Consider the following 11,728-nt stretch of genomic DNA (forward strand, 5'->3'; position numbering starts at 1 on the left):
AACAAGCTAAACAACAAGTTAGGATAGATCACATACTAGTTTGGAGCTTGAAAGGGGCGTTTTTGGATCAAAATCGGCTTTGTAGAGAGAGAGTGGAAAGGGTGTAAATGAGGTTCACTCACCCTTATATACGGGTTTGATTTTGTGGCCTGGAAGAAACCTACCTGATACTGGCGTTAAACGGGGCTTATGGTCGTACCCGATTAAGTGGTCGTAACTCAACGTGGTCGTAATATAAAAACTTTTCAAAGGGATACCGATGATGTTTCACATATTTCTAATTCGTTTGGACACTCATGAAGTCAATATAAAAGTCCCAATTTAATTAACCTAATCCAAAAGGTTAACAGAACAATTTAATAAAGCAAGTTTTATTAGCGGAAAAGGGTTTACTGTGACGGGATAAATTTCAGGTTGTCACATATAGCGTTTAACGGTGTTACTAAACCGCTATTTTGAAATAGCGTTTGAGAATAGCAGCGGCACTATTAGTGGTGGTATTGACCGCTATTTACCGCGAACCTCATCAGCGCTATAGCAACGCTACACCTGCTTTTACAATTTCGTACATATTGGGATACTTTGACAAAGAAAAAAACGATTGTGTGTTTTTTCAATATTAAATCTTTATTTTTTTTTAACTAGTCCACTACACTTTTTTTCCTACTAAGACCAAATAATAAATATAATTAATTACTAACTACAAAGCGACAAATGACAACTTCCCTTTCTCATTTGTTTTGATACTTAGAAACCACGAACAACTTGAACTGGCATGACATTTTGACACCTTTTAATTTCCATATTACCATATCGGAATATTATATATAGATTATGTTATGTTTTTATATGATTGTTTATAATACTAATTCTATATAGTATTAATAATCTAATATATAAATTTTGTATAAATGTATAATACAAATTATACATAATATTAAAAAACCGCTAAACTACTGCTATACCACCACGGTAACCGCGATTTCAAATAGCGGCATGTGATCGCTATTGAAATTTCGACCATGATAACTGCTTACCTCAAGACTACTGAGTTGATTCAGCAAGTTCGAAGTAGACTTCATGCAACTCAAAGTCGGAAGAACAGCTATGCTGACAAGCGCCGATCAGACCTAGAGTTCCAGGTTGGGGATATGGTTCTCCCAAAGTTGTTATCTTGGAAAGGTGTCATCCGATTCAAGAAGAAGGGTAAGTTGGGCCCCAGGTACATCAATTATTTCATCGTTTTGGCCCATTTGGGTCGGGTTGCTTATCGCTTGGATCTTCTTGAGGAGCTTAGTCAGATCCATAGCAAATTTCATGTCTCTCAGCTACGAAAATGTTAGGTCGATGATTCCGCAGTGGTCCTATTGGAGGATATTCGGGTGGATGATTGCCTGAATTATATCAAGAGACCAGTGGCGCTTCTTGATTGGAAGACGAAAACCTTGAGGAATAAGGTTGTTGAGTGGGTGAAATTGCACTGGTAGCACCGCAATGGTTCTGAATGGACGTGGGAGCTGGAGGACGAGATGATGGAGCACTACCTAGAGTTATTTGCATCAACGAACTTCGAGGAAAAAGTCTGATTCAAGTGGGGGAGAATTGTAACATTCCCGATTCTGGGGTATGTTCCTTTTATACCCTATTTGTAGATTCTTGTCGTTTGGTCCCTAGTCGAGTATGTTGGGCGTAATCCATGAGTACGCTGAGTGTACTGACTCGAAGGTTGGTCGCGGAGGCGCCCACATATGTTGGGCGTACGTTGGAGTACATTGGACAGGGGCAAACCCTAAAAATTAGGGTGTGTGCCCTATTTAAGCAAATTATGTTGCCTAGGTTATATCGTTTGGTCAGCCTCCACTCCTCTACACTCTAAGAACGAAACCCCATCCTCCCATAGTGTTTTCTTGAGCTTTGGAAGTAATTTTATGTTGTTTTGTGTGCATTAAAGAAGGTTGTGCTTGGTGACCATGCTTGAGTTGGACTCGAGGTTGTAGATCCAAAATCTTCATCAAATACGCTAGCTCCAGAAGGTATAAATTCTCATCATGAACCTCTTGGTGTTAGGTTGAGATTAAGGATTGTTTTTTTTAGCTTATTATGGTCTTCTGAGTTCTCCTTTTGAGTTAAGCTACTCTAAAAGCTAGGAATGATAGATCTTAACCTCTCTGATGTCCCTTGAATAGAAAAATGATATATTGATGAATCATATTGGTCCTTGCATGAGTTAGAGTCCTTATTATGGGTCTTAATGGACAAAATTGGGTTTTGGATCCCATTAAGACATGAAAAGTGGTAAAGTTGCTAACTTTATGCATTAATACCTTGAAATAAAGTAGATATGAGGTTAGGACGTTAAGAGCTTAAGTGGTTAAGACAAAAATTGGACTATGGCTGGTACGCGAGGTGAAATTCTTGGTACGCTGCGTGTAATGGTTCAATTGCCTGTTTTCGAGTCAACACTCGTATGTCGCGCGTACGAGGAGTACGCCGAGCGTACTCAGTGAAGTGGACTTTCAACGTTTTGGTCCTTTTTTGGACTCGAGATTCTTTTGGGCTTTGGGCCTTGATGCGACATCGACCTCCGACGAATCTTCTGGTCTGCTGCTGCGACATAGATCTGGACATCACAGAGTAAAGTCGTTAGAACCGCCCCAAGGATTGTGCCTCGGGAGCAGGCTTTGACAATCAAGTTAGATCGGTTGTTAGAGATGATATGGTTCCCTTTAGCTAGAGAGGACCATCTTGGTGCTAAGGGTGGTGTATGGCGGCTGAAGGTGGGGGGGGGGGGTGGCGGCTGAGCCAAGGGGAAAGATACCTCTCCATGGAGGAGATACTGTTCACTTTATAGGGGACAATTAGATCAAAGGGAATTAGGTCAAGTCTTGGTCCATCCTAATTCAGGCCCTGCTACCAAGGAGTTGGGCAAGGCCGCCTGGAAGCGTCGGGCGAGGCTGGCTAGAGCACCAGGTAAGGCTGGTAGGAGAGCGCCATGCAAGGGCTGTCAAGAGCGCACCTGGCAAGGCTGGCGCGCCAGAGCTATCTAGGCCATGCTTATGGACCTGATATCATCAAGTCCCCCCAGTCCGGTGTGATTGGTATGCGGCCAATGACATTAGACTGGACTCAGTCATAAAACCTGTGTCTCATCAGGCCTTAGTTGAATTTTGGGCCTTATGTTTGTTGGGCCTTAGGTTTATGAGTTGGACCATGTTTGGGCCTTGGGCCATTATTGGGTTTTTGGTCCAAGTTAGTTGGGCCCATTAATGGAAGGGTAAAGTAATCTTTTATCCTAAGAGTGAAGTTGTGGATTCGGGACCCCGACTATGGTGATTTACCTAATTATTAATTAGGGTTTTGTTTGTTTAGTTAGTGAGGTGATTACCGGTTGCAGCAACGTGCATATTTCGTTATCAGCAGGATCGAGGTGAGTTTGTTCACTATATGTAGGACACTAAGATATGTTATGTGCTTGTTGTCTCTGTGACTCCTATTGTATGTGTTATATGTAGGGTGTGCAATAAACCGAACAAACCGCATAAACCGCCCGCACCACACCAAACCGCACCGCATAACGCGGTTTAAAACACTCTCGGTGCGGTTTGCGGTTTGTATTTTTGTTAAACTACATTATGCGGTGCGATTAGCGGTTTACGATTACAAAATTACGATTTAAACCACACCGCATTAATAAAATCAATTAATGATTATATATATATATATATATATATATATATATATATATATATATATATATATATATATATATATATATATTCGAAAATATTTTGACATGTCCTAGATTCGTGACATTATTTTAAGTTTTTAAAATGTAATCTTAATTAATCCAAATTTAACGCAGTTATCATATTTTTTTTTGTCTCAAATTCATTTTCAACTAAGATTCAGTGACCATTATTTTATGGTCACTATGTTTTCTTAACTTATGTATATTCATAAGTAGTTAATGACCACAATTATTTGACCACCAAATTTATTAATGACCACTTAGTGAGCCGTTAGTGATGACAATGATAGTATTATCATTAAATTTAAAGTAAATAATTAGTCAAACCGCAAAACCGCATGTAAACCGCATAAAATGCCCGCACCAAACCGCACCGTATAATGCGGTTTTGAACGTTCGCGGTGCGGTTTGTGGTTTCTAAATAACTCAAACCGCATATGTGGTGCGGTTTGCGGTTTTGGCTCTAAACTGCATCAAACCGCACCGTGCACACCCCTAGTTATATGCATGTGTATTTGTTTGCTATATGTATGTGGGGGGGGAAATAGACCCGGTACAGCCTTATGCTGACATATGAGTTGAAATAGACTCGATGGTGAAATAGACCCGATGGTGAAATAAACCCGGTATGACTTAGGTCTACACATGTGTTGAAATAGACTCGGGGGTGTAATAGTCCCAGCATAGCCTTGAGTTGACATATATGTATGATATGCGGTATTTTGGGGAACTCACTAAGCTTCGTGTTTACGGTTTTCGGTTTATGTTTTAGGTACTTCCGGTTCGAAGGGGGAGAGCTCGGGATGATCGCGTTGCATACACCATATTATTCTGTATTTTGTTAACTTCGATGTACTTGGATGATTTTGACATACTTTGATTTCACTATGGATAATGTTTTGGATAATGGTTTCATTAATATAAAAATCGAAATTTTTAGTCTTCAATTCTGGGACGTTACACTATATGTAATTATTTTATATGAATTATAAGATAAATAGAATCAAAGGTGATGCTATTTAATTTCTTTTTCAAAAAACAAAGTTTATATCAAATTGACACGTTCTTGTGAAAAAATGTCCTGAAAATCCATGAGCTATTTTTGCAAATTAAACATATTTTTTGATGATTTTATAAAACTAAGTCTGAGACCCGTGTACTATACAAATTGATTAAAAAAATTATATATGAATGTATAAATATTAAGTATTTTTTAAAGAAAATGTTAAATATCAAGATGTAAACATTAATGAGCTTTTAATGTAAAATTTCAAAATATATACAAAGAACACGATGAATAAATAATTGAATAAATTTATATTTATAAAAGAATGTCATCAGAAATAATTATAGTTTGACCATATTACCTTTTTTAGTTTTATCAATGAAAAATAATTATTATTTTTCCTATGTAGACATTTTTGCCTTAAATGATAATGAACTTTGAAAGAAACATGCAAATTTTAAATTATATATATTGAAGGAAACATATTGAAATTTAAAAATATAAGGAAACAAATTAATGACACATTAATTACTTTCTATAACCTAAAAATTAGAATAGTGAATTAAGAAAATCGAAAATTACCACAAAATGATAAGTGGAAATTAATTTCTAAAAAGTAGCACAAAATTATGTGTGTTAAAATGAATGTGAATATGACAAGTTGCAAAGATGATTTTTATTTATTATAATAAGAAATAAATGAAAGACCGAAATTACAGGATATGATGTAAGTTGGAAGACCGAAATCACAGTAAAAAATGATCTTATTAACCTAAAACGATCTCATCAATTAGGTTTTAATACACCATTTAATTCCTTTGACTTAATTATATTTCCACCTCTAGTCAAGCTACAAAATTGTATTGCATTGTAAATTATATACGTGTCCTAAATCAACATTTTTTCATTACTATGATATTGGACACGCTAGTTTTACTAGTCCACAAATCCATACAAAATGATCTCTTCACATTGATCAAATGAACTACATTTTTTTACCAAGAAACATGTCGATTACCCATTATAAATTATAAACATATGTAAGATTTAAATATAAAACCTTTTAAATCAGTATTAATTTCAAGTTGGTTAGATTTGGTCCCATTTGGAATTAATGTTTTTTTGGATGATTGAGTATTAAGGAATATGGACAAATGGTAGGAGTAGTGAGTGGACCAAAGAGGGTGACAACATGGCATAAGTATGGTTTCTTAATTCCGGACCAACATTATACAAAAGCCATTTGCGCATGTAACATGGTCCCTTCCTCTCTTTTCAAGACCCTCCAATAAAAGTTATAGATCAAAATACTTCAAATATATATATATATATATATATATATATATATATATATATATATATATTACTGTATTACTGTTTGAATTGTAAAGTTGTATGAAAGTGGAATTTAATGTGATAATTCATTAGAATTTATAGAGTTTGACAAATGTGCTCTAATAAAATATTGGAATTATCATTTCTGTATTCAGTTTGAACAAATTATTATAAACTTTCCTTATAACACAAACACTGATTATCATAATTGAATTATTATAAACTTTCCGACTATTACGTATGTTACATAAGTGAGTGTTGACTTAGGGTAGGTATAACAACGAGTTTTTAAATTTATGTATAACTATTTACCAGTTATGTTTTATGTAATTTTACATCTTTTGATATCTTATAACTATTTTTTTCCAATATTTTTACATAAAAATAAACATCTTTTAGTTTTCAGCTTTCACCTACTAGCTAATAGTTACAAATAAGTTGTTTCAAACATACCCATAAATGCATGTTATGATTTTAAGCAAACAATGATTTGTTATATACTACTATGAAAAACAATAGATAATCTCATATCAAATTATGTAAGGATATCTTTTTATTTATCTTAAAGTAGTTGTAAGTTAATCATTTTTTCTGTTATTTATCAATTGATAGTAGCATACATTCTGTTTGTTTTTTGGAACTTTAGAATGTAAAGTAATGGAATGCATTTGTCTTGTGAGAATATTATTGTCTGGCCAGGTACACAAGCTACTGTGAGACATTGATGATATATGTTTTTGTAATTATTACAAAAGAGTAGGTAAATAATTTCAAAACTAATAATAAAATTTATAATAAGGCGTTTCAACTATACTAAAGATTCCAAACATTTATGCGTTAACATTAGAGTTAGGGATGTAATCGATTTAGAACCGGATTGAATCGGATCGGAATTGGATTAAACGAAATCTAGTTAAAGAGTAAACGAGGAACCGATAACCATACTGAATACCAATAATTGGTACCAACTAATTCTGATACTGGTTCGGTTTGGTTCTACTAGGAACTGATCGGAACCAGCTCGAAACCGAAAGAATAAAAAAATTGACGAATTAAAAGAACTGAATACCACTAATTGATTCTGATTCCATTTAAGTTTTTATGCTAAAAGGTTTATCCTTAATCATATGATTAGGGTGATGAGAATCAATCTTTTTATCCCTTTCATTCCACATTAGCACCACGTCACTCTTCCTATTCCATCCTTAACCATATCTAAACCATGTAAATGTTAGTATTTTTCTTATCCCTCACATCATATTCAAACTTGAAGAACCAAACAAGTGGAATTTCAAACCTATTTATAGATTTAATGAATAGTATAATGACAAAAAATATAGTCGGGAAGAATTAATTTTATTTTTTACACAAAAAATATAGATTAACTCTATAACTAGAAATAATAATTAACCTTTTAAAGTCTTTTATTTTTTGTCAGATAATTTTTCATTTTCATTTACAAAAAGCTTTTATTAAATACCTTCTCTAATTGTTAATATTTTCAAAAACATTTTTCTAAAATTATCTTATTCATTTTTTATCTATATCAAAAGTTTTATTAAGCTCCTCCTTATAATTTAGGGATAATGACTTGAGAGGGTAACATACTTTTGAATTTGATCACATTTGGTCACTGAACTTTTTTTCGTGCTCTATTAACCCTTTAACTTGTTGAATTGTGCAAATTTTCCCCTTATGACCGGGTTTAGCCGATTTTAAACGGTTTATTGATCCTACGTGTATTTTTTATCTTACGTGGCGAAAGAGGTGGCATGTAGGCCCCGATTTTTCGTCTCCGTCTCATTAAACCACACCCCGAAGTCTCATTTGGTCCTTAAACTCGACTAGGGCACTAAATTCTCCATCGATCATTCATCTCCTTCAATCGTTCTATGGCATCATCTCCAAATCCTACTGATCAGAACTTCATTGTAGTGGATTTCCACTACAATGGTCAGTTTGCACCCAATCCCTTAGTTTACTTTGATCCCGACAGAGCATCAGTGCGAGATGTTGACTTCAGTGGGTTTGGGTATGAGCAATTCATGGAATTCCTTCACAAGCTCACCAAATCGAGAAGCAAAGACATCTATTTCTTCCTTCCACAAGAGTCTTTAGGTCTTGGAATTCATACACTGGTGAACGACGGTGATTACAAGGAATTTTTGGATTTGGCGTACGCTAATGACAAGAGAATGAATGTATATGTGGATCACCATAATGAACCTATCTTCCACTGGATTGAGGCTGAGGAAAGTGAAAGCGAAAACGAAGACTTAGATGAAGATGAGGATTCAGTTATTCAAGATTCATATTCTGTTGATCATGAAGAAGATGATGCTACCTATCCATTTCCAGCAAACAAAACTGCACATGATAGATTTTTAAACATTCTTTGTGAACCTATAGAGAGTGAAGATCAAGATGATGAATACGTGCCACCCCAGTACCCTGTGTATGATGAGAGACAGACATGGGATCAGATGAAACCAATTATAGGTATGCGATTTTGTAACTCTACTGAGCTTAAACATATGTTAAGCAATTATGCAGTTGCTAATGGGTATGATCTATGGTTTGAAAAAAATGACTCTGATAGATTGTTAGTGAAATGTTGCAAAAAGAATAAGTCACCATCTTGCCCTTTCAGACTATGGGCCTCCTGGATGAGTAAAGAAAAGACTTTTCAGATCAAATCTCTAGTGAATGAACATAATTGTTGTAGGGTGTTTAAGTTTGGGTCAATTGTAACTTATAGATGGATAGGGAAACATTTTATGAGTCAAATTATAGAGAACCCAAAATGAGTGCAAGGAAGATGAAAGCTAAAGTGTCAACAACATTCAACATAAATGTGAGTGTGGGGCAATGCAGAAATGCAAAGAAATTTGCATTACAAGAGATTGAAGGAAGTCTAATTGAACATTATGGGAGATTGTGGTCATATGGTGAGGAAATTATCAGGTCAAATCCTGGGTCTACTGTGAGATTGGATGTAGACATCATGCCAGATTCCACAACTTTGTTTTCCAAGTTTTATGTGTGTTTCAAAGCTGTAAGGGATGGTTGGTTAGAAGGGTGCAGGCCTGTAATTGGGCTTGATGGTTGCTTTTTAAAGGGTATAGTTAGAGGAGAAGTTCTTTCAGCTGTTGGGAGAGATGCAAACAACCACATCTACCCTTTAGCATGGGCTGTGGTATGTATTGAGAATAAAGAAACATGGAAGTGGTTCATAGATTTGCTTATGGATGACATTAATTGTGGTCTTGGTGCAGGCATTACCCTTCTTTCTGATGGACACAAGGTTAGTACTAGGTCATTTTTATGCTTCATTTTTATGCTTTTTCACTCATAATGATGTTGTGATTTGTAGGGGTTATTACAAGCAGTTAAGGAAAGATGTCCAGAAGCTGAACATAGGCAATGTGCTAGACACATTGTGGCTAATTTTAGTAAAAGGTTTATTGGTCAACAATACATAAAGTTGTTTTGGAGGGCTGTAAGGGCTAGTACTGTGGAGAAGTTCAGAGGTGTAATGAAGAAGATCAAATCTATTGATACTCATGCTTATGATTACCTTATAGACAGAGATCCTACTACCTGGTCTAAGGCATTCTTTCAAGAAGGAAGAGATTGTGATGCAGTGGAGAATGGGGTCAGTGAGAGTTTCAATTCTGCTATTAGGCATGCTAGAAGGAGACCTATAATCACTATGCTGGAGGAGATTAGGTTATTTGTGATGGAAAGGATATACACTCAAAGAGTTGAAGGAATGGAATGGGATTTGCTTATATGTCCAACTATTAGGAAGCGTATAGAAGATCTGAAGGTTAAACAAAGGTAATTATTTTACTTTAATATGCTTATGTTAATTATGAGGATGTGTTATTGATTCACTGATGTTAATATGCTTAAACAGATTGTGGGGAGTTACTCCTTGTGGTTATCAAAAGTATGAGGTTAGATTCACTGATGTTGCATATGGAGTGGATCTAATTGCAAAGAAGTGTGCCTGTAGAATATGGCAACTTACAGGGATACCATGCTTACATGGAGTGGCAACAATCTCTTAAATCATGATGCTGAGGCATATGTGTCCCAATCATACACTACTGAGGCTTACCTAAAATGCTACAAATATAGCATTAATCCTCTCAATAGTAGTGATATGTGGCCAGATGTTCCATACCATAAGCCTTTGCCTCCCAAAAGAAGAAGATTACCTGGTAGGCCATCAGTGAAAAGGAAGAGGGATGCAATTGAACGAGAGTTGACTGGACCAAGTAGACAAACTGTCTCAAGAAGGGGAAGCATAATAAAGTGTGGTATTTGTAAGGAACCAGGTCACAACAAGAAAAAGTGTCCATCTAACCAGCAAAGCAATACACCAGGTGAATATTTTTAAAAACATTACATCATTTGAACAAAGAATTGACATTTTAATTTTTGTTTGCAGTACCAAGTTCATCTAGGGGCAGTGGAGCAGACCCAAGTTTATCCAGGGGCAATGAAGGACCACCACCTACAGCCCAACCACCTCCTCCACCACCACCTGCAGCCCAACCACCACCACCACCACCTGTAGCCCAACCACCTCCTCCACCACCACCTGCAACCCAACAACCACCACCACCACCACCTGCAGCCCAACAACCTCCTCCACCACCACCTGCAGTCCCCATGCCAAGAAGAAGGGTCCCAGTTAGTAGAAGTGGAAGGAGGAAATATTCTGAACGGATTATCAAACAAGCATTAAGGAGGCAGATACCTGGGGTTGGGAGCAATGCAGATAACCCTTCAGTTATTGATTAATTTAGTGGGTGTGTAGTGGGTGGGTAGGAATATCTTTTGTAAGGCAGTTGTGATGTAAAGACAAAGTAGTAGTCTTTTTATTATGCTTTTCTATGGTACTATCAAGTAGGTGTATGGGCACATGGTGACCCTTCTTTTGTCTATGCAGGAATCTTTTGTGTTACCTAGAAACTACTTTTGTGTATGCAGACAAAAACTTATTTAATTTTGAATATTAATGGAGTATTACAATGAATCCAACCACCACATTCGCTTACTTTTTTATTATATGTATGCTACTTTGTGATTCCATTCCAGTCAAAACTAATTCTTTATATGCATGCTACTTTGTGATTCTATTCCAGTCAAAATCAAATATGTATTCATTGTTATATGTATGCTTCCTTATGATTCCATTCCAGTCAAAAATATTTCTTGGTGATTCCATTCCAGTCAAAGTTACTTCATTCCATTCCAACAAGAAGTTGAGATAATGGCTCCATTCTTTGTGATTCCATTCCAATGAAAGTTAATATGTATGCTTCTTTATAATTACATTTTCCATTACAATCAATGTTACTTCATTCCATTCCAACAAGAAGTTAAGATAACAACTCTATTCTATTCAAACAACATCTTTCAATACATCATGTGACTTCATTTCATCATATACACGATGATCAGAAAAAGAAATCCAATGGTAAACTTATATATTTTCTCCTTCATTGCAATGGCATTAGAGTACTTTTCCTTCTTCATCTGTTCCATGTCTTCCTTCACCTTCTTTACTTCGATCTTCAATGCTACTAATTCAGCTTTCATTCCCTCCACCACTTCCATTAGAGGCA

General features: G+C 35.8%; 1 protein-coding gene across 1 annotated transcript; it reads left to right on the forward strand.

Moving 5' to 3' along the window:
* The first annotated feature begins 7,981 nt into the window (after positions 1–7,981).
* LOC145059846 (uncharacterized) lies at positions 7,982–10,162 on the forward strand. The gene is made up of 4 exons (XM_079007619.1): positions 7,982–8,791; positions 8,848–9,393; positions 9,463–9,929; positions 10,009–10,162. The coding sequence occupies exons 1-4, from the start codon at positions 7,982–7,984 to the stop codon at positions 10,160–10,162; spliced, it is 1,977 nt and encodes a 658-aa protein (XP_078863745.1).
* The last annotated feature ends 1,566 nt before the right edge of the window (positions 10,163–11,728 follow it).

The sequence above is a fragment of the Lactuca serriola genome, chromosome 6 (genome assembly GCF_051521515.1).
Source record: "Lactuca serriola cultivar US96UC23 chromosome 6, Lser_US96UC23_V15, whole genome shotgun sequence".
NCBI classification, from domain to species: Eukaryota; Viridiplantae; Streptophyta; class Magnoliopsida; order Asterales; family Asteraceae; genus Lactuca; species Lactuca serriola.

What these genes read in the sequence shown, in the direction of transcription:
- LOC145059846 (XM_079007619.1), top strand. Translation starts at nt 7,982, where the DNA reads ATGGCATCATCTCCAAATCCTACTGATCAGAACTTCATTGTAGTGGAT. An exon ending in TTCTTTCTGATGGACACAAG is followed by an intron (nt 9,394 to 9,462) that starts GTTAGTACTAGG and finishes TGTGATTTGTAG; the next exon opens with GGGTTATTACAAGCAGTTAA. An exon ending in GATCTGAAGGTTAAACAAAG is followed by an intron (nt 9,930 to 10,008) that starts GTAATTATTTTA and finishes ATGCTTAAACAG; the next exon opens with ATTGTGGGGAGTTACTCCTT.